This window comes from Natator depressus, chromosome 10 (assembly GCF_965152275.1).
Source record: "Natator depressus isolate rNatDep1 chromosome 10, rNatDep2.hap1, whole genome shotgun sequence".
NCBI classification, from domain to species: Eukaryota; Metazoa; Chordata; order Testudines; family Cheloniidae; genus Natator; species Natator depressus.
The window spans coordinates 37,861,956-37,885,253 of NC_134243.1; the positions used below are offsets into that span (position 1 = coordinate 37,861,956).

At 46.8% G+C, this 23,298-nt stretch overlaps 1 protein-coding gene across 2 annotated transcripts in view; it reads left to right on the forward strand.

Moving 5' to 3' along the window:
- The window catches only part of CRAMP1 (cramped chromatin regulator 1), a 110,416-nt gene that overhangs the window by 64,729 nt on the left and 22,389 nt on the right, over positions 1–23,298 (forward strand). For both annotated transcript variants that reach the window (XM_074965789.1, XM_074965788.1), the window contains exons 11-13: positions 2,217–2,391; positions 6,481–6,662; positions 12,365–12,439. In XM_074965789.1, the coding sequence (XP_074821890.1) occupies positions 2,217–2,391; positions 6,481–6,662; positions 12,365–12,439 (432 nt within the window). The remainder of the gene's footprint in view (positions 1–2,216; positions 2,392–6,480; positions 6,663–12,364; positions 12,440–23,298) is intronic.

Genomic DNA, 23,298 nt, shown 5'->3' on the forward strand with positions numbered 1-23,298 from the left:
TTATCTGAAATAGGAAAAGAAACGGGCAGCATTTCAGAACAGATCACTTTTGATGCCAAGTCAGAATAGCTCATTTTACAATTAAACTTTGTTTCCCACATATCTTTGCAACAAAAGGAAGCAACTGCATGGTTACTGAGTATGTGATAGTTAAGTTGTCAGTTTTGCTACTGAACCTAAAAGTAGACCTTTTTGTAGCTTAAAGTCTTTATCTGCCCTCTGTTATGGCTTTTTCTGATGAGATCTCAAACCGCTAGCACGATGATGAGGCCTATTAAATGCCAACTTGATTCTAACAAAATAATAACGTTTCACATATGTAGGGTGACGAGACGTCCGGTTTTTAAAGGGACAGTCCCATATTTAAGCTCTCCTGCAGGTGTCCTGACTTTTTCTTAAAAATGGGCAAATCGTCCCGTATTTTGAGTCCCCCCCCCCCCCATCAGTAATGGCGGGTCCTACTGCTGGCCGGATCCCTGCTTGCCAGCTACCCACCCACCAACGGTGAGTGGGAGGGTCCAGTGGCAGAGGATAGGGGTGGGTGTGCAAGGCTGGTGGGAGGGCAAAACTGCAGTGCACGTGGCCAGCCGCTCCCCCTGTTGCTCCGTCAGCGCAGCCCACAGCTGCATGCTGACTCTCAGCTACCAGGGCCCCGCCCCCCGTCCTGTTTCCAGCTGGCACTGGCCGCACACTGTGAGCTGCAGTGACTGGTAAGTGCAGGCAGGCACCAGATGGCAGCCAGTTACGTATCGCCCCTGCTGCCCACCCGGTGGCCCTTTACCTACTCCCCCTCTCTCTGTCCTCTCCCTCTCCCTCCCCCTCCCCAGTCCCGCTTGTCCTCCATATCGTCCCAGGCAGAGTGCGTTCCGTTCCCAGCGCTGTGTGGAGAGCCAGCCCGTGGTCGGAGTGCTCAGATCGCCAACAGCCTGACTGGCAGGTTCCTTCCTTCCTCCGCTGCGTCAGGCTGGGTTGGTGCCCCAGGAAAGTCCAAGACCCTCCAGCCCGGGATACTGGCCAGGAGGAGCTGAGTCCTGCATGTACCAAAGCCCCACACAGCGCTGGCACAGGGAAGCCTCTCTGTTCATCAGCTAAGCTCTGGAGTGGTGGGGGAAAGCAATTTCCAGCCTGTTCGTGCCCTGCCCCTGAAGGCTTCACAGCAGCCCCCCAGGCAGGGGCTTAGCGCCCTCTTTGCCTGTCTCCCCCCTGCCTCGCTCCTCCCCCCCAGTGTCTACCCCCAGGGAGTACAGGGCTGCTCCATCCCCTAGGCACCCTCTTCTGCTGAGACGGGTTTGCAGAAGCCGCTGCAGTCAGGTTCTCTGGGCCCTGGGGCACAATGCCTTAGGGCTTAACCCCTTCCTGCCTGTGCTGAAGCTGGGGGACAGGAGGCAGCTGGGTTATGTTGGTGGCCAGCAGCAGCCTGGAGGTGTTAGCTACCTTTCGACACTTTGCAGGCAGGAAGGGACAAGCTACTTCCAACCACTGGGGAGTGGCAGAAGAGGGAGAAGAGATGAGCTCTGCAAAGAAATGGGCCAAGTCAGTCCCATCCCTTCCCTCCCACACAGTGCAGAAAGGCTGCTGCTGGCCACATTCTGGTGTGAACCCTGGCAGAAATCGGGGGTGGTGGGGATGTGACTGCATGCCCCCCCAGTGTGTTGCCTTGGAAGACATGGCGCCAGGTACCAGGAGAGGTGGGTCCGTCCTGGGGCCCAGCCAGGTATGGAGGGCGGAGAATACTGGGCAGGGAGGGTCAGATCGGTCAGTCACCCCCCGTGTAAGAGAGGTGTACAGGTGTGTGTGAGACTTCTCCCCATGTGTTTGTGGGGGGGGGGGAGTAGGGGTGTGTGAACCCTAAAGCCTTAAAGATAAGAACGTAAATAAAAAGAATCCAACTATGTAGTATTTCTTTTTAATGGGCTCAGTCAAGTGATGTTAATTTGAACGTTTTGTACTGCACAGTTCTTCTGATTGATTGCCGTTGAACTTGCTTGAATGAGTAATTTTACCAGGTGTCCCATATTCAGCATAGGGAAATGCATTAACCAAATGCAGGAACCTACACATATGGTATGCATTAACCAAATGCAGGAACATGCTGATCAATCACACTATAATGGATAAGTTCGTAATGACTTTTTAAGTTTCCTGGGAGGGCATTTGTTAAATAATTTATTGTAATATTCTGGCAGCATTTTGAACAATTGTGCTTGGTTTTTCAGACACCTGAGATGAACTCTGTCGCCACATCCCCTATAAAACCTACTCAAGAAGAGCAATCACTGACTCCTCCTGGGAAGGTGATTGCCATCAGCACCAGGAGTCCAGGCTGTGCCCGAAACCAATCTGCTCTTCGCAACAAGACCTTTTCTCCCAATGCTAGTTCCAGCTCCTCAGGTGAGCACCCATGGGAATGACCTCAGTGGATCATACCATTGGTCCACCAAGTCACTACCCCAGTGTCCCATCCTTCAGAGGAAACCCTTCCCATAATTAAGGCTAAGATTATGTCATGGAAGTCACGGATTCTGTGACTTTGAGACTTCTGTGACATTTTCATCTTCAGCTGCTGCAGGCAGTGGGGGGGCCCTGCAGCTCTCAGCCTTTTCGAGCAGTGGATGCTGGACCCCCCACCCCTCCTTCCATCCCTCTGCAGGGCTTGGGCTCTCACCCTGTTGTCAGCCCCATTTTTGTCAGTATTTTTTAGTAAAAGTCAGGGACAGGTCACAGGCACTAAACAAAAATGCACAGAAGTCTGTGACCTGTCCCTGACTTTTACTAAAAATAACCATGACAAAAATCTTAAACTTACCCATAATGCACCTGGTCAGTTCTGCAATATTATTTCTGTGGCTGGTTGAGAAGGGATGATCATTCATTCTTGACAGTTGATGAAGACACACATCCCTGGTAACTCAGCTAGAGTCACTACAAGTTACTCGTATACAGGTTTATTTTTTTGAATCTTGCAAACTACCCACCTCAATAATGCATTTACATGTGGGAATGCTGTAGGTTAACTTTACGTGACTTTGAAACATTTTCCAGTAAAGGAAGCCACTCACTAGTCAGTCTTCCTGGGGAAGCCTCCTTCTGTGAGATAATGATTGATGTTGGATTGTACAGTGTCATAAGGGTGAAGAATGTGGGGATAAGAAGTATGTTGGTTAAGATCAGGTAAAATAGCATTTAAAATGAGACATTCCTGTGTCATTCTACCAAGTTGGAATATTGAATGAGCATGAATTACCTTCTTATCCCACTAGAGGATTGTCGCTTGTCAGCCCCAACTGTGTGGACAGAATTTCAATGTCCTTGTTCTCAGTCTAGTTGCTTTTGTCATCACACATTTTATGGCTTGCAGAACAGGCCATGAAGGTGTCAAGGTTACTGGGAATAATCAGCATTTTTATATCATTATTGTAATGCCAGTGCCTTAATGATCAATTTAATTAATGCTGTAAAACACGGTACTTAGGACTCTGTGTGTTTCTCATTATAGAGTAATACGAAGAAATTTCATCTTAGTTTAAATCTTCCTTGCATTGGTTTGCAGACAAGACTGTATTTTAATTTTCAGGAAAGAGCCCAGTAATTTTATAGGTCTAACTGTAAAAACCCTTTTTGTTAGTGCAAAGAGAAATGGGGGCAGTGGGGTGGGAAAGGGAAGTCAATCACCAGGGGAAAGGAGAGGTGAAGACATTGGACTACGCCCTGAGGGAGGGGGTGAGCAGTGAGTGTGGGGGGAGCAGATGAAGGGAAACCATCTCTGGGGCAAGGATTCTGAGGGAGTGGGAGCTGAAGAAGGGTTGGGAGTCAGTTTGCCCTCCGAGTAGCAGAGAGCACCCTCACCTCTCCCTCGGTGTAGACTGCAGACAGACTCTTCTGGTCCACAGTCATCTTGACCACTGGTGGTTGCAGCTTCAAGGACAGGTGTGTGTCCATGCTGTGCTGCAAATTCTGCCAGCAGTGCTGATCTCATGGGGGATGAAGGCTGTGTTGCTGGCCAACACAGAGATTGACCTGTCCTCCACTGACATCCTGCTCCCAGATAAGTCTCCTTAAGTTACCACCAGAAGGCATCTCAACAGCTGACTAATGTTACAGTAGTGCCCAAAGAGTGGAGTCTAATATTTATTTAATTTTCTTTCTTTATATAGAAGTTAACTTAGAAATTAGTTGACAGGAGCACTGGAGCTATCATCTGCAAAATAAGTTTTCAGGTGCCTAAGTAGCCCCTGGAATCATGGTTAAAGTTGCTCCCCTCACCAAGGTCTGAAATGGTGTTCCTGCCAGTGAAAGAGAAAATCTAGTATTCATGCAGCTCTAATTGAGATATTATATTGTATATCTGTCCCTTAGAAATAAAACAAAATGGTGCCTGCTTCTATGTAGCTTCATGTTCACGTATAAATAGGAAGATATAGTTGTCTGTGTTAGCCTGCATCATTCACACCTGCTAATCGCAACATATAGTGCCACTCTTATGTTATAGGATTTTACTCAGTAAGGTGAAAATAATGTAAAATCATAGCTTGAATTTAAGTAGTTTTTCACACTATCGGTATGGTACTTAGTAGCATTGATCTGGGTGCTGAATTTGGAAATTACTCCCAGATAGTAAATCTAAGATGTATTTTCAGTGGTCTGGATCATAACTTTGTTAGTACACAGTAACAAACTCCATCTCATCTGTGCATAAAGTGCTATTAAAGTCTGCAGTAGAATGTCTGCCAGAAAATAAATAGTCAGGTTTTTAGAAATGAACCTTTTAGCTGTGATTTCTCACAGTGCTTTTTATCCTGAGCCTTTCTGACATCTAACTTCTTATAGCTAAATTGAGTTAGCTTTTCCAATAGAAAGTAACAATTTAAAAGCCAGCTTGTGCACACTCTAAGGGGAACTGAAAGTCTTGACTAACAGACAGCTTCACAGCAGCAGCAAAGAAGGCCAGGATGAGGAAAAGGAATTGTACACTGCTGGAAAAAAGGGAAGAGCAGCAGGAGAGATACAGTGTGAACTAGAAAGTTTAAACAAAATTAAATTTGATCCCATAAACTATATTTCATCTGCTGAATGGTGTCTTACTGGGTACATTTGACACCCCTTTTTACTGCTTTATATAAGAAAATACCTTCTGCTGTCAATTTTGTTTAACTCTTTTCACCAAATAAAAATTGGTAACTAATAGTATCACAAACCATGTGGGCTTTGCTCTCCTGGTTTGTAACCAAAACCTCTAGGTGACTTTTAGAAAGGACGGTGTGGCCTGGTTAACTGAACACAATCCCACCACTTCCACTGACTTGTGTGGCCTTAACCAAATTACTATAAATTTCCTTTTTTTTTTTAAACTCTCTCACTGAAGTCAATGGGAATTGTCGCTCAGTAGCTCTTCAAAATCTTGAAATAGATTTCTCAGGAGAGTTCAGCATCCGCTATTGTAGCTGCTGGGTGCTGAGCTCTTTTGAAGTATGGCCCTACACTTTTATCTCATATGTATCTGAGTCTCTGCATCTGTAAAATGGGGAAAATATATCCACTGCAAACTAGGTAAGTCAGGGTTAATGTTCTTCAAAGCACTCTTTAAGTAAAGTATTATGCATTATAATAAACTGTTATATAGACACCCAGTTTTATACGCACAATGTAAATTTCACACACTTTGCAGTTGTCGTCATAGAACATTAGCAATATTGGATTTCAGCCAGTGTGTTTTTTTCAAAATTGATTGGCAGCTTGGAGTGTGACATTGCATTGTTGTCCAAACCAAGATATTTTCCATTTATATTTAATTTTCAAAAAATGAAATTCTCACTAAATCATCATAACCTTATTTAATTATGCAAAAATCTATTGCCTCGTACCTCTGGGAGTAGTGGCAGAGTGTTTCTAGTGAACTGAGCAATGGTCTCTCAATTTACTGTAATCAGAAACTTACATAGGGATTGTACCTTTGTATTTACCTTGTTCAACTATATTTCATACTTTAGTTTTTTCAAATACAGTATCAATCTGAACCAGAAATAAACAATACAGAATCTTTGGACACTGACCTCATATTTGCACTACACTCCTTTGCTTGTGAATGTATTAGTCATGTATATTTACCATTTGGGAAACCTGCCCTCAACTGTTTCAGCAGATATAAAAGATACACTTCTCAGTAGAGTCGTGTGAATCTCTGAATCAGATCCATAGATGTCAGTGTCTGTATTAATGTGTTGCTTTTTAACGCCTTTCATCCAAAGATCTCAAAGCAAATGAATGAGTCGCAATATCACTGTGAAGTAGATAAGTGTATCCCTATTGTATAGATGGGGAGACTGAAGCACAAAGATATTGAGTTGCCCAGTGTCACACAGTGAGTCAGTTGCAGAGCCAGGAATATAATCCAGGAGTCCTGACTCCCAGTCCTGTTCTCCATCTACTAAATATAATTCCTTTCGTTTTTATTTTGTTAAATGGTTGATTAAAATCTTCCAGGTTTGAGAAACCCCCCTAGACCTCTCTTGGCAGCTGGTCCCTCAAGTTCTGGAGGAGCTGATGCAGATGGTGGGCTCTTTGCAGTTCCCACGACTCTACCACCCAATAGCCGACATGGAAAGCTGTTCTTGCCTAGCAAGGAAGCAGAAATGACCTTCCGACAGCACTTGGACACGATCAGTGTAAGTGAAACTGTTGCAGGGTGACTGGCACCTTTAAGAGGGAGCAGGGTCCAGTGCACCTCTGACTGATTACCTGCTGCCCAATTAGGTTTAAGGGATGGCACCTGGGTCTTATAAAGGGGGAGACAGCAGCAGGGGAAGGTGGACTACCCAGAGAGGTAAAGGTGCAGCTCGAGGACGTAGCTGTGGCAGAGGCTGTGGAGAGCAGGAGGCTCCCACAGGAGACCCAGAGTAACCAGGGGAGGGCCAAGAGAGCCCAAAGAGGGGTTGCCTGCTGATTTTTCTGATCCAGAAAAAGAGAATTGAAGAAGGCTGAGCTCCAGCTAGGAAGGGCAGGGAATGGCTGCTTGGTGGAGAGCAGACTGGGACAGAAGAGCTCCAGAACTGGCTAAATATGAACTTTTGTGTTGTGGTGATGGACTTTATTGTGGGACTTTGAGGATTGTTGTGAACTGTTTGTTATTGAACCAGTCCCAAGGAAGCATGGTGTTAGCCATGAGAGAGCCTGTGTAGAGTTTAAGGAGTCCTGAAAGAAGGGGAAATTGAGACAGGCCTCTACAGAGCCACACTTGGCCATCAGGGGGCACTACAGGCAGCCACGCCCTCTTACAGAGACCAGTGAACAAAAAATATAGCATGCTGGAGCCTGACCCAGCTCCTAGTGGGGATTAAAATCCTACTGGTCCAAGAATGACTGATTTGAATATTAAAAAGCACCATCTTCCTTATGAAGAAATGCCTCCAATAGTGTTCAGACCTGACATTACACTAGAAGCAGCTTGTCAGGTGCTTGAGCGTACAGCTGAGCTTCAGAGCTACACCAACTTGAAAGCCACAATGCCATCTCATTGGCACTTTGCTAATTCAAGTTCACCAGTTGAAGTCAAAGTTCTGTCTTATTTACACATGTAGAAAAACTAGTTGATATTTCTTTGTTTATCAAAGTTTGAAATATCCCATCAGGTTTTGTTGACTCAATAACTACTTGTTCTTCTTCAAGTGATGGTCCCTGTTGTAGTCCACTGTGGGTTACAAGTGCATCCAGAGTCGGAGAATTTGAAAGAAGTGTCCGTTGATATGCACATGCACCCTGACTCACCTCATGTTTCTGTTCGAGGTGATAAAGGTCACAGCAGACCAACTGTATCTCCAGTTCCTTCTCACTGCCACATGGTCTGGGTTGGAGCCTCCAGTGTCCTCATCTCTGATGCAGCTCTAATACCTTTAATTGTACATAGTTTTTAGTTTTAGTTGTAGTTTTAACAGTTCAGAATAGAGGTCAGCGACTTCCCCCAGTCCCCACACCCCCTATACCTCATTCGAGTACCGGACTATGCCCAGCATTTCAAACTGCACCTCCTGCCCACGATCCTTCTCGGTCAGCGATGACCACCAATGCTGTCTCTACAGCCTAGAAGAGGCTCTCATTGCAGCGAGGTGCAGCATTTGTCAGTCTTTTCCCAGCTGTAGCAGAAGTCAAGCACTTTGTCTCCAGAAGTATCTCCTGGAGAAGGCCATGAGACTACAGTTGGACCCAGGCTGGAGAATTCCCCCATACATCTGCCAGAATCAGTGAGGAGTGTGCTTCCTGCTGCTACTCCAACTCCGGTAACAGCAGAGCCACCCCTACAGAGGTCGTGTCGGGGCCTATTTGGGAGATTAAGAAGCACTCCCATCAGTGTGGGACTAAGTTTTCCTCCAAGTCTTACCTCAAAGAAACACTTCTTCCACCAGCTCGGCCCAAGGGGATGACATATGTTCTACATTCCACAGGCACAAAAAGAAGACCCATAAACAGTGAGAACACTGATTCCAGGCAGTGACCCATCGGTACTGCTATCTCCAGCACCTCACAAAACGTGAGACCCTCTGGCACCAGTAAAGTGCCACTACTGGCAGCCAAAAAGGAGAGTGTAGTGTCCCTTCTGCCAGGGAGATCCTGATCTATGGCTGCACCCCAAGATGTCTTTGCTTTACTGGATCTAAAGTTGTCTCCTCCTCCATCGGGTCCTTCCAGCTCCAGGGAACTCATATCTCTGCCATAAGACATGCCTGCGGTACAGGGTCTATTGCCCCCTAACATATATGCTATACACGTCTCCATTGGCTCCAACGGTACTGCCTTTGGAACCAGTCCTCCTTTTCTTTTTTGGATGAATCTGAACCTGCAGAAGAATCACCTTTCCCATACCACTCCTATGCACCACCACAGAGACCGGCACAACCATGGTAGCAACTATCTGCTCACCTTCCCCAGAGCCTCTGGTGTCCCATGCCTTGGGAACTCCACAACGTCCCACAGAATAAAGGTGTGATTCCGGAAGCTGCAGAGATTCCCCTAGTCCTGGACTACATTTTGTCCTTAAAGATATCGGGTCTCTCTCTCAGCTGCTTGGAAGTCTGTCTATTGGCAATTAGTGTGTTCCATCCTCCAACAGAGGGTTACTCAGTTTTTACACACCCACTAACCAATAGATTTTGGAAAGACCTCCTCAGAACAGTCCCACTCTACAAATGATCACACCTCAGTGGGACCTGAATCTGGTATTTTCAGTATTAACAAAAAACCCCCTTTGAGCCAGTGGCATCCTGCTCCGTGTTCCTCCTCTCCATGAAGGTCACCTGCCTTGTTGCCATCACTTAACCGAGAAGGGTTGGTGAACTAAGGACTATGATGGTGGACCCGCCATTTACAGTATTCCACAAGGATAAGGTGTCTATACGTACACCAAAATTTTATTTTTTACCAAAGGTCGTCTCCTGGTTTTGTATTAACCAATCCATTCACCTACCTGTCTTCTTCCCACACACCCACAAACTCTACATCTCCCCTCAACATCTGACAGGCTTTGACCTTTTATCTACAGAGAACAAAAACAATCAGGAAGTCCCCTCACCTGTTTGTTGTGGTAGCAGAGAAAATCAGGGGCCAGACTGTCTCCACCCAGAGAATCTCCAAATGGATTTCCAGCTGCATTAAATTCTGCAACCAGACGTTGAATCCAGGGCTTTGGAGCTCTGCTCCAGCTCCAGGCAAAAACCTGCAGCTCCACTGGTCTGGAGCTGCTCTGTGCTCCAGCTCCGGGCTCCGCTCCAAAGCCCTGGTCAAATCTGCCTTCCCCTCCCCCCCCACCCCCCATGAGGGTACAAACTCACTCCACTAGAGCTGAAGGAAGGACCACAGCATCCCTTCAAGATGTGCCTCTCACAGAGATATGTAGAGCGGCCACATGGAGTATTCTGTCCACACGTTTGCCACACACTGCACCTTGGTGCAGGACTTGGTGGCAGATGACTCCTTTGGCATGGTGGTTCTCCACATGACCCTTCTGTCCTCGTCCTCACACCCTCCTCCTACTTAGGTACTGCTTGTCAGTCACCCACAGTGGAATACAGTAGGGACCATCACTTGAAGAGGAGGTTACTTACCTCTAACTGGAGGCTCTTCGAGGTGGGTGGTCCCCATCTGTATTCCACTTCCCGCCCTCCTTCTCCTCTGCTTCGGATCTGCCAGATTCACATTGGAGAAGGAACTGGAGACCTGATCTGCCCTGCCCTTTGTCACCTCAGACAGAAGCACGAAGCAAGTTGGGGAGCATGTGTGGATCAACAGACACTACTTTCAAATTCTGACTCCAAGTGCCTGTTGCGCATGCGTAATCCACAGCAGAATACAGGTACATCTCCAGGAACTTCCAGTAACAGGTAAGTAACCTCCTCCTACCAAACCATGATAGATGAGTAGTTAGTAAAACATTTCCTTTGGGAGTGAGCTTCCTTCCCATAAAACTGGTAAAAGAATGCATTGCTCAGTTTATAAAATGAGTGATCCTGACAGAAAACGTTATTGGAGTAGTTCCTAGAGGCCCTAAAAGAGATCAGGGCCCCATTGTGCTAGACCACCTACAAACGCGCAGTGAGACTGGGCCTACCCCAAACTGCCTAAGTGTAGAGACACAATACAGACCAAATATGGGGGAGCAGGGGAAGCAGAAGCATGTAGAGATGAGGTGACTTGCCCAGAGTCTCACATCAGGTCGGTAGCAGATTCAGGAAAAGAACTCGGGTCTCCTGATTCCCAGTCTAATGCCCTGTCAGTTGGACCAAGCTGCTTCAGTGCTGAGGAGAACTGGAAGAGGACCTTAAAGTATTAATTTCTAGTTTAGGGAAATTAAACATAGTGTACATAGTTCAGTGGAGCTTTTCCCTCATTGAAGTCTAACTTTGAGCAGCCTGCAGTTAGAATAATATACATTTTCAATACACCATACACCAAAGATGAGGGAGGTATATATGGTCTGCAGGTAATTTTGGCATGAAGGACTTTAGACTGATTTGAAACTTAAGAACAGCCATACTGGGTCAGACCAAAGGTCCATCTAACCCAGGATCCTCTCTTCTGACTGGCTAATACCAGGTGCTTCAGAACAGGTAATCAAGTGATCCATCTCGTCGCCCATTCCCAGCTTCTGGCTGGGGTGTTTTGGATGAATGGACTATAAGGTGGACAGAAAGCTGGCTAGATCATTGGGCTCAACAGGTAGTGATCAATGGCTCCATGTCTAGTTGGCAGCTGGTATCAAGCGGAGTGTTCCAAGGGTCAGTCCTGGGGCCGGTTTTGTTCAATAGCTTCATTAATGATCTGGAGGATGGAGTGGATTGCACCCTCAGCAAGTTTGCAGATGACACTAAACTAGGAGGAGTGGTAGATACACTGGAGGGTAGGGTTAGGATATAGAGGAACCTAGACAAATTAGAGGATTGGGCCAAAAGAAATTTGATGAGGTTCAACAAGGACAAGTGCAGAGTCCTGCACTTAGGACAGAAGAATCCCATGCACTGCTACAGACTAGGGACCGAGTGCCTAGGCAGCAGTTCTTCAGAAAAGGACCTAGGGGTTACAGTGGACGAGAAGCTGGATATGAGTCAACAGTGTGCCCTTGTTGCCAAGAAGGCTAACAGCATTTTGGGCTGTACAAGTAGGAGCATTGCCAGCATATTTAGGGACGTGATCATTCCCCTCTATTTGGCATTGGTGAGGCCTCATCTGGAGTACTTTGTCCAGTTTTGGGCCCCACACTACAAGAAGGATGTGGAAAAATTGGAAAGAGTCCAGCAGAGGGCAACAAAAATAATTAGGGGGCTGGGGTACATGACTTATGAGGAGAGGCTGAGGGAACTGGGATTATTTAGTTTGCAGAAGAGAAGAATGAGGTGGGATTTGATAGCTGCTTTCAACTACCTGAAAGGGGGCTCCAAAGAGGATGGATTTAGACTGTTCTCAGGGGTACCAGATGACAGGACAAGGAGTAATGGTCTCTAGTTGCAATGGGGGAGGTTTAGGTTGGATATTAGGAAAAACTTTTTCACTAGGAGAATGGTGAAGCACTGGAATGGGTTACCTAGGGAGGTGGTGGAATCTCCCTCCTTAGAGTCTTTTAAGGTCAGGCTTGACAAAGCCCTGGCTGGGATGATTTAGTTGGGGATTGGTCCTGCTTTGAGCAGGGGGTTGGACTAGATGACCTCCTGAGGTCCCTTCCAACCCTGATATTCTGTGAAAGAGGTGTTGTTTTGTTTCTGGTGTCTTTAATAGTTACATTATTCATCAGAGTTTAGGGAGGAATTTTTCATGACTGGGTGGTCAAAATACTGTGTAACACATGTCCTTTCTCTCCCTGCCCTCCCCTCCCCCGCTCCCCCAGATGCAGTCAGACTACTTCTTGCCAAAACCAAGGAGATTGCGGAACAGGCACCTGCGGAAGCCATTGGTGGTACAGGTCAGAGAAATTTGACTGAGTCTGGCATTTATTTGCTTGCTGAGTAGACCATCAGTGAGGTTTTCCTAAAAATAAGAGTTTAGCTTCCTCTCTCATGTCCTCTGGGGAAATAAAACTGAAAGGTCATAGGGAACAAGGATTCTTCTTTGAGTAGTATCCCTATGGGTGCTCCACTGTAGGTGTGTATGCGTCCCTGTGTTTCTGATCGGAGATCTTTGGTAGCAGTGTCTGTTCGGCCCATACATGTGCTCTCTCCTTGTGCTCTGCCTCAAGGCTAATTAGTGCTGCATGGTGAGCCACCTTTACTTCCTTCTTAACTGCCCCTGACTAGAGATGGAGCGATTAGCAGTCCATTCACAGATACTTTAGATCAGTGGTCTCCAAAGTGGGGTGCGCAAGACCATCCCTGGGGGTGTGCGGCAGGAGGAGCGCCGCCGAAGGAGCACCGCCGGCATGGCGGCAGCAGCTCTCCTGAACCTTTGATTCTTCGGCGGCACGCCGGCGGCACCTCTTTTTTTTTTTTTTGCTTCCCTAGAGCTGTCCCTGGGGGTGCGCGATCCAAAAAGTTTGGAGACCCCTGTTTTCGATCTTTAGAAATTCTTTCTTAGTCATTCTTAAGCTTTCTACATTGCATACCTTACAGTGACTGAGGTACGCAGTGTAGCCGCTCTTTGACAGCAGGAGAGCTTGCCTGCCGTCAAAATAAACCCACTGCCAGTGAGAAGCAGAAACTTTGTTGGCGGGAGAGCATCTGCTGCTGACAAAGTCTCTGTCCACACGGCGCGTTTTGTCACTAAGACTTTTGTCAGTCAGGGGTGGGTTGTTTGGTTTTTTCCCACACCCTGACCAACAAAAGTTTAACGACAAAAGTGCAGCGTAGACATAGCCTTAGTGTTTTTGTGTGCGTTTTCTTCTTAGGTGATGGGGTCCATTGCTATTCTTTTCCCTTTCCCCTCACCCCCAAAGTTTTTACTTTATTTTTTCCTCCTCTACTGGAGATTGCTGCCATCAAGGGGCATGCCCAGCTCCCTCAGGTTAAAGAGAGGTGCCTCTCCTGTAAGGAGGCCTTACTTATAACAGATGGACATTCCCACTGCATACAGTGCCTCAGGGAGGCCCACATTCCCCAAAAGTGTGCTTTGTGTCAGCAACTGAAAGCCCAATCCTGGAAAAACTGGGAAATAAAGCTTAAAACTACCTCTGATGGAGGGAGCTCTGCAACCTGCAGTTGAATCTCCTCAGTGATGAGAGCCATCTCCGCAGCCTTCTACCTCCAAAGGGGGTGAACTGAAGAAGAAACCTTCAGATTCCCTGTGAAACATCTCCAAAATGAGAGCCACAAGTCCTCACAGTGAGTCCCAAACCAGCTAGAGGAGATCCCCGTCACATTTGGTCACTTCGGTACCGATGGCTCCTAAACATGGTACCCCCAAGTCGTGTGGGTCATCCAGTGTGGACACCTGGAGTAAGCCTAAGGACCCTCTGGGCACAGGCACTTGAGGTAGCGGTACTGCCTGTCAGACAGAAGCACAGACCGTACTGCTTGTGGGAAGTCGGCACCGATACGGAAACCCTCGGTACCAAAAACAGCTAAACCTCACTGGACTGCTCATCTTGGTCAAGACTGCAGATTGCTTCGGTACTGATGGGTCAGCACTGGCAAGCCCTGACCGTACTAATGACCATGGCACTGCAGGAGTACAGATTTTCTAAGAACCTGGTGGTATCTGAAACCCCAGAGTTCCCTTTACTCGGTACTGGATTCATCTCAAACCCTGAATCACCACCAGTACTAAGCAGTTTGCCTCCAGTCTCCTTATCTGCACCTCCAATTGGTAGCGGCCAGGAGGAGTTTCTCTGTCACTCACATTATGCTCCCTCCCACCCTCAGCCTGGACCTTCCCAGGCACAGTTTCACTCTGGATTCCAACCCCATGGTATGACCAGCTGTGGGCTCTGTCACCCATGCCTTTTCCACGGCCACAGCAGCCACACCAGGGCTTCGAGGCGTCCAGTGTCACAGTAGCATTCTGTACCTCAGAGTAGTGCCCTGTAATCCCCATATTCATCATTCATATATGATTTTGATATTTCATACAAAGCATGTCATATAATATATCCTAGAAAAGATCATGATCTGATGAAAATATGATCGTGTATATCAGTATGTATGATCTTATGAGATTTTCCTGTATAGTGGTTGTTGAAATATGTTACAAATTTGGGCATCACTAGTTCTCCAGTGGCAACAAAGGAGGTGATCCACACCTACACGGTGTTAAAAGACCATTAATCAGCAGGGGAATTGTAAACAAGGGATTTACAACTGTGTAAGAGAAGCACCACACAATGGGGATTGCTCAACCTTGTAACTCAGCAAGGCCCACCAGGTATACCTGGGCTAGTTTTTTTCCGTGGGCATGGACTGAGGATAAAATAAGGTCCTCATGATGCCACTGTTCACCGTTTTCTTCCCCCACCTATACTGAAGGGAAGAAGAATGCTGGGAAGACAAAGACTTGAACTGAGGAAACTGGTCCAAGGCTTAAAGGGAAAGCCTGTGTATTAAGAACTGTAACCTACTTGCGACATCCAGTGGGGTGAGAGAAACTGTATGATCCAAATATTGCTCAGTCTAATATGGTCTAGAATTTAGACTGTGTGCTTACTTTTTATTTTCTTTGGTAACTATCTCTGAACTTTTAAGCCTACCACTTATAATCACTTAAAATCTGTCTTTCTGTAGCTAATAAATCTGTTTTATATTTTACCTAAAATAGTGTGTTTTGGTTGAAGTGCTTGGGAAATCTTCGCTCAGGTTACCAAGGCTAGTGTATGTCCTCTCCACACTGAGAGAGGGTGGATTGGGTAATGAACTTATACTGGTCAGGCTTCTGACCAGGGCAAGACAGTTCAGTTCTGGGGGCAAGGCTGGGGGCTTGGCAGATTTGCTGGTGCCTTTCTGTGTGTGATTCATGAGTGACTCAGGGAACATTCATGCAATTTAGCTTGATGTGGGGCTCCACATGCTGTTGTACTGAGTTATAACCTCGCCTGGAGGGGTTTGCTGCTTGTCACTAGCAAAGCGTTGTGAGAGACAGCCCAAGCTGGAGAGTTAAGGGGGCACAGCAGTACCTCAGTTTCAGATTATAAACCAGGATCCCATCACAGTCATCCACTGGGAATCCATGAGGCGCTCTCCTTCTACCTCTGCATCTAGAGCCTCAGCACCTCCTGAGGAAATATCCGAACAACAGGAGATTGAGCTAGAAGAGGAGACCACACCACCAACTAATTTCTCCTCTTCTTCTCCAGATGAGGCAGTGATGTCCCCTCCTCCTTCCATGGCAGGCAATTTTAGGTCCTTTCAGGATCTTACAAAGAGGGTGGCAGATTGATTACAAATCCCTCTCAAGAAGGTGAGGGACACCCACCATAAGCTGCTGGACATATTACATACACCCTCCTCCTCAAAGATCGCCCTCCTCATTGACCAGGTGCTTTTGGATCCAGCCAAACTTGTGGCAAACACCAGCATCAGCCAAACCAACGTGCGAATCATAGAATATCTGGGTTGGAAGGGACCTCAGGAGGTCATCTAGTCCAACCCCCTGCTCAAAGCAGGACCAATCCCCAACTAAATCATCCCAGCCAGGGCTTTGTCAAGCCTGACCTTAAAAACTTCTAAGGAAGGAGATTCCACCACCTCCCTAGGTAACCCATTCCAGTGCTTCACCATTCTCCTAGTGAAAAAGTTTTTCCTAATATCCAACCTAAACCTCCCCCACTGCAACTTCAGACCATTACTCCTTGTCCTGTCATCTGGTACCCTTGAGAACAATCTAGATCCATCCTCTTTGGAGCCCCCTTTCAGGTAGTTGAAAGCAGCTATCAAATCCCACCTCATTCTTCTCTTCTGCAAACTAAATAACCCCAGTTCCCTCAGCCTCTCCTCATAAGTCATGTACCCCAGCCCCCTAATTATTTTTGTTGCCCTCTGCTGGACTCTTTCCAATTTTTCCACATCCTTCTTGTAGTGTGGGGCCCAAAACTGGACAAAGTACTCCAGATGAGGCCTCACCAATGCCAAATAGAGGGGAATGATCACGTCCCTCAATCTGCTGGCAATGCTCCTACTTGTACAGTCCAAAATGCCATTAGCCTTCTTGGCAACAAGGGCACACTGTTGACTCATATCCAGCTTCTCATCCACTGTAACCCGTAGGTCCTTTTCTGCAGAACTGCTGCCAAGCCACTCGGTCCCTAGTCTGTAGCAGTGCATGGGATTCTTCTGTCCTAAGTACAGGACTCTGCACTTGTCCTTGTTGAACCTCATCAGATTTCTTTTGGCCGAATCCTCTAATTTGTCTAGGTCCCTCTGTATCCTATCTCTACCCTTCAGCGTATCTACCTCTCCTCCCTGTTTAGTGTCATCTGCAAACTTGCTGAGGGTGCAATCCACACCATCCTCCAGATCATTAATGAAGCTATTGAACAAAACCTGCCCCAGGACCGACCCTTGGGGCACTCCGCTTGATACCAGCTGCCAACTAGAAATGGAGCCATTGATCAGTACCTGTTGAGCTCGATCTAGCAAGTTTTCCATCCACCACATAGTCCATTCATCCAGCCCATACTTCTTTAACTTTCTGGCAAGAATACTGTGGGAGACCATGTCAAAAGCTTTGCTAAAGTCAAGGAATAACACATCCACTGCTTTCCCCTCATCCACAGAGCCAGTTATCTCGTCATAGAAGGCAATTAGGTTAATCAGGCATGACTTGCCCTTGGTGAATCCAGGCTGACTGTTCCTGATCACTTTCTTCTCCTCTAAGTGCTTCAAAATTGATTCCTTGAGGACCTGCTCCATGATTTTTCCAGGGTCTGAGGTAAGGCTGACTGGCCTGTAGTTCCCCGGATCTTCCTCCTTCCCTTTTTTAAAGATGGGCACTCGCCTTTTTCCAGTCATCCGGGACCTCCCCGGATCGCCATGAGTTTTCAAAGATAATGGCCAATGACTCTGCAATCACATCTGCCAACTCCTTTAGCACCCTTGGATGCAGCGCATCCGGCCCCATGGACTTGTGCTCGTCCAGCTTTTCTAAATAGTCCGGAACTACTACTTTCTCCACAGAGGGCTGGTCACCTCCCAGACTACTGCACTGGGCAGCACAGCATGGGGAGGAGGTGACCTTGTTCGTGAAGACAGAAGCAAAAAAAGCACTGAGTACATTAGCTTTTTCCACATCCTCTGTCACTAGGTTGCCTCCCTCATTCAGTAAGGGGCCCACACTTTCCTTCACTTTTTTCTTGTTGCTAACATACCAGAAGAAACCCTTCTTGTTACCCTTAACATTGCTTGCTAGCTGCAACTCCGAGTATGGTTTGGCCTTCCTGATTACACCCCTGCAGTCTCGAGCAATATTTTTATACTTCTCCCTGGTCATTTGTCCAGTCTTCCACTTCTTGTAAGCTTCTTTTTTGTGTTTTAAGATCAGCAAGGATTTCACTGTTAAGCCAAGCTGGTTGCCTGCCATATTTACTATTCTTTCTATACATCGGGATGGTTTGTTGGCCAACAAATGGGCCAACAAGAAGTATTATGTCCTCTTCTCCCACCCGCCACCTAATTCCATCGTGGTGGATTTGGTGAACTCTTATGGCCACCAGCACTACTCAAAATCCATCCCTTACGATAGAGATTGGAAGAGACAACTGGTTTGGGAGGAAGGCCTACTCTTCCGCAACTTTGCAATTTTGAGTTGCAAACTACCAAGCCTTAGCAGCCAAATATGACTGCACAAATTATGCAAAGCTTAATGCCTTTATTGATCACCTGACAGAGTCACACAGAGACCAATTTCAGGCCATCGTACCGGGGGGGGGGGGGGTGGTAGTTAGTGACAAAACCAGCACTCCAGACCGCACTAGGTGCTGTGGAAACTGCAGCCTGTTCAATCTCGACAGCAGTCGTGATGCAACAAGTGTTGTGGCTGCATCTTTTGAGACTGCAGAAGGAGATTCAGATGATGGTCAAAGACTTCCCCTTCGAAGGCCTGAAATTGTTTGTGGACAAGACCAATGCCGGACTCCACTCTCTGAAATACTCCACATTCACACTTCAGTTGCTGGGGATCTATATGTCCAGACAAAAAGGGAAACTTAGTCCTCAGCCATCACAGAAGTCACATCCACCCAATTACCCATCACAGTGCTACAGACGCAACGAAAAATGTCCAAATTTCAGAGGGGCAAACCATCAGGCCACCATGTCTCAGCTTTCCACCTCAAAACACCAATTTTGATGCCACTCTCTACCACACCAGCTCTCTTGACCTCTCACATCCCTTTGGATGCTTTCTGGCTCTGTTCCATCAGAACTGGGAACACAACATTCGATAGATAGGTTTTGGAAATTATCTCCCATGGGTATTCCATCCACTTCACCTCCTTCCATCCTTTCTACTCTTCCTCCCCATTTGTCTTCAGGGATCCTTCTCACAAGAGACTATTAAGACAGGAAATAAATCACCTCCTATCTCTGTTCGTGCATATCTCCGAGGCAAAGGATTTTATTCCTGATATTTCCTGATCCCCAAGAAACAGGGAGGTTGGAGACCGATACTGGACCTTAGAGCATTGAAGAAAAATGTGAAGGCTCAAAAAATTCGAAATGGTCACACTACCAGTGATTATTCCATCTGTGGAATAGGGGGATTGGTTCTCAGCCCTCAACCTTCAGGATGCCTATTTCTACATATCAATTCTACAGTCTCTCAGACAATTCCTCTGGCTTACCCTAGGTCAGGATCATTACCAGTATAGACTACCCCTTTCGGCCTTCGTTGGCTCCCAGAGTATTCTCCACACACCCTGGGGATCATGATCTACCCATACTTGGATGACTGTCTCTTCAGAGCCCACTCCTTCAAAGACGCCTTATCGGCCACCCACAGGACAGTGGAGTTATTCATGAAGCTAAGGCTACAAATCAACATCGAAAAGTAAACCTTAACTCTGATACAGTACTTGGAGTTTATAGGGGCCAACCTCAATGCACTGCATGTGAGAGTGTTCCTCCCACAACACAGATTTCACAGCCTGTCAACGCTCATAGAGACAGTTCAAAGCAGTCCACAAATGTAAGCCAGACATTGCCTCCAGCTTCTAGGACACATGGCAGCTGGCACGTTTGTAATACTTCATGCCAGACTTCACATGAGATGTCTGTAGACAGGGTTCAGTTCGGTTTGCAGGTCAAACGGACAGGGTAGACAAACCTCTCTCAACGCCTTCCAGGGTCAAACGCTCCCTGGATTGGTGGAAAGACCCAACAAATGTTTGCCTGGGTATTCATGAAAAGTTCACACAACTTTCCACCCCAACATTACTTCTGACTACAGATGCATCCCTCATATGTTGGGGTGCACATCTCAACAACATCACAACTCGGCAAGTGGTCGTCCCCGGAGGCGACTCTCCACATCAATCTCCTCAAACTCAGGTCAGTCAGGAACACTTGCCTTCACTTTCTTTCACTGATCAGAGGTACAGACACGAAGGTCATGACAGACAACATTGTGTGCATGTACTATCTAAATCGTCAGGGCGGCGCCAGATTGGCCTCCCTGTGCGTGGAAGTGCTAAAGCTTTGGAACTGGTGAATCTGCCACAATGTTCTAATATCAGCAGCCTGCCTACCTCTCAGGAGTGCAGAACACAACAGCGGACACTGTGATTCGCAAGTTCTCACATGACCACAAGTGGGAACTGAACCCAGCAGTACTCCACAGCATATTCTATCAATGGGAGACACCGACAACAGACTTGTTTGCTACTTAGCTGAACAGGAAGTGCCCACACTACTGCTCCAGGGTTGGCCTTGGACAGCACTCATTAGGAGATGTTCTCCTTCTTCCATGGGACAAGGACCTTCTATATGCCTTTTCTCCATTCCCTCTGCTGTTGAAAGTCCTGTTAAAAATAAAAAGGGAAAAAGCAAATGTCATCCTGATTGCTCCCACCTGACTGAGACAAACAAACATGATACCTGTACCTGTCACAGCTTGCAGTGTGTCCACCAATCTCTCTTCAACCAACTCCTTACCTCCTCTCACAGAACGAAGGACACATTCTCCTTCCCAACCTGCGGGAATGGCTCAAGGCTTGGCTCCTTCATGGTACCAACACACACACAATGCTGCTGCTCCACGGTTGTACAGGAAGTGTTGCTACACAGTAGAAAATCGACTACTGGTCATACTTACCTGCAAAAGTGAACTAGGTTTCAGGTTTGGGCAATTTCAGACAAATTACCCTGGCATCTTCTATCCTTCCCATGGTGTGTGTTGACCTCAAGAGGTCAGGTCAGTCAGTCCCTCAGTTCACTCAAAGTACATCTGGCGGCCACAGCGATTTTCTATTTTCAAGTAGAGGGATACTCAGTTTTCTCCCACCCAATTACAAAAAGATTCCTCAAGGACATGGTGAACCTCTTTTTCCCCAACCCAGACATCCCACGTCAGTGTGGGACCTAAATCTCGTTTTAAAGAGTCTCACTAGATCACGCTTTTGAGTCTATATAGCCACTTGTTCACTCACATACCAGTCAATGAAGACAGCATTTCTGATAGCCTTCACCTTGGCAAGGAGAACATTTAGTGGCACTAATGGTGCACCACTCTTTATAATATTCTTTAAAAATGAGGTTCCTCTTTTTGGCCCTATCCAAAGTTCATCCTCAAGGTGACCTCGTCTTTTCACATGAGCCAACTGATTCACCTCCTGACCTTTTACCCTAAGCCTCACTGTGATAACAGGGAGGCTATACTGCACATGCTAGATGTTAGGAGAGCTCTGACCTTTAACCTGGACAGGACAAAGGCCTTTAGGAAATCTTCTAAGCTTTTCCTTTCCATTGCAGAAGGTCTAAAGGCATGGCAGTATCAGCCCAAAGACTCTCCTAATGGGTCTCGAACTTGTATTAAACACTCCTGTAATGTTTGCAATGTGGTACCTCCATCTGGAATCCGCACGCACTCCACGAGGTTGGTTTCCTCCTTGGTTGCCTTCCTCAAGAATGTCCCTATCTTGGAAATCTGCAGAGCAATGACTCGGGCATCTGCTCATACCTTTGCTGAACACTGCGATTACTGGAGACTCTGTTTCTCACACCATCTTCATCTTCATAGTACTCTCATCCATAACAAACTAGACGCCGAAGCCCCAACCTCCCATTGAGGATACTGCCCAGGAGTCACCCACAGCGCAGCACCCATAGGAACACTACTCAAGAAGAGAAAGTTACTCATCTTGTGCAGTAACAATGGTTCTTCAAGATGTGTGTCCCTGTGGGTGCTGAACAACCCTCCCCTCTACTTCAGAGTAGAGAAGGACCTGAGGGTTCGCCCGTGCAGTGCTAATTAGCCTCGACGCAGAGCACAGAGGGAGCGGGATAAAGAGCATGTGCAGGCTGAACAGACACTGGTACCAAAGGTCTCTGATTAGAAGTGCAAGGGGACACACACACACACACCTACAATGGAGCACCCATGGGGGGGACATCTCGAAGAACCATCATTACTACACAAGGTAAGTAACTTTCTCTTTTGGCCTCTTTAATAACTAAACCTGGTTAGATTCCCGCATCAGCAACAGCAGCTGCAGTAACAGTGTAGTGTAGCCACATGGAAGGGAGGTTGGGAAAGCAAAAATATACTTGGTCTGGAAGAAAGTTTAGAACAAATGGAATATCCTAACTAGGATTCTGCTTTATGCCTCAGTCCTGCAGACTTTTATCTTTTGTGTACATTTGGAATCCTGGTGTCTCATTCCTTATTGCAACAAGATCTTCAGTTTGTCTTCCCACTGATTGTTTTTGAAATGTCTACGAAATTGGGTGGGGAGACAGATTATACCAGAAAAAAAACCTCAGTTCAAAGGCGCACTAATTTAAAAATGAAGGCTGGGATTTTCAGTGAGGTTGATGGGAGCAAGGTGTCCAGCTCCTTCTGAATTTCACTGGTAAGTGGGTATCATTGGCCTCTCTAAAGCTCCCTGCAAATCCCAGCCAAAAAGGAAAATATGATTATAAAAGCACAGATGGTAGGGGAAAGGAGAGACTCGGGGCTGATGTAACTGGCAGGAACAACAAAGTATAAGAAAATGGAAACATTATTTGGCATTTGTTTGAAAAAAATCTTATGAAATGCTAGCATGTGACCACGGGCTCTTTAGTCTCCTTAGCTATATGTAAGGGACAAGAAGAGAGAGTCTACGCTCTGCCTTAGAGGTCTCCTGTGCCTAAGAAATTGCATTTTACGGGCCTCAGTGAGATGTTCTGTTCCATACAATTCCATCTTTTAAAATTTCTGAATGTAGTTTCCTTTGTCGTTCATTATCATTTAGTTGTTAACCATGACAGAGGATCAAGTCCCACACAAAAGCTTGTGCCCATGCTCAGAGGTGACACTACAGTGTAATACTCTAGGAAAGAGGTTCTCAAACTGTGGTCTGTGGACCACCAGTGGTCCATGAGCTCCATTCAGGTGGTCCACCGATTAGTTCCCTCTAAGGTTCGCACCTGGGGGGCCGCACACGAGAGAATGAAGGGCCACCAACCTAATTAGTGGAGCCATGCAGGTGTGGCTCCACTAATTAGGTGCCTGGTCCCTGGAGAAGATGCACATGTAAGGTGAGGTGGTGGCCTTGGGGGGATAAAGAGAAGGGGGAAGTGGGGTGAGAAGAATTTGGGATGTGCAGGGCTGCGAGGGCCAGAGAAAGAGGCGACTTTCCCCAGCTCCAGGGCTGCGGCTGCTGGGGAGAGACGGCCCTTCTTCCCAGCCTCCGCTCTGTGGTTG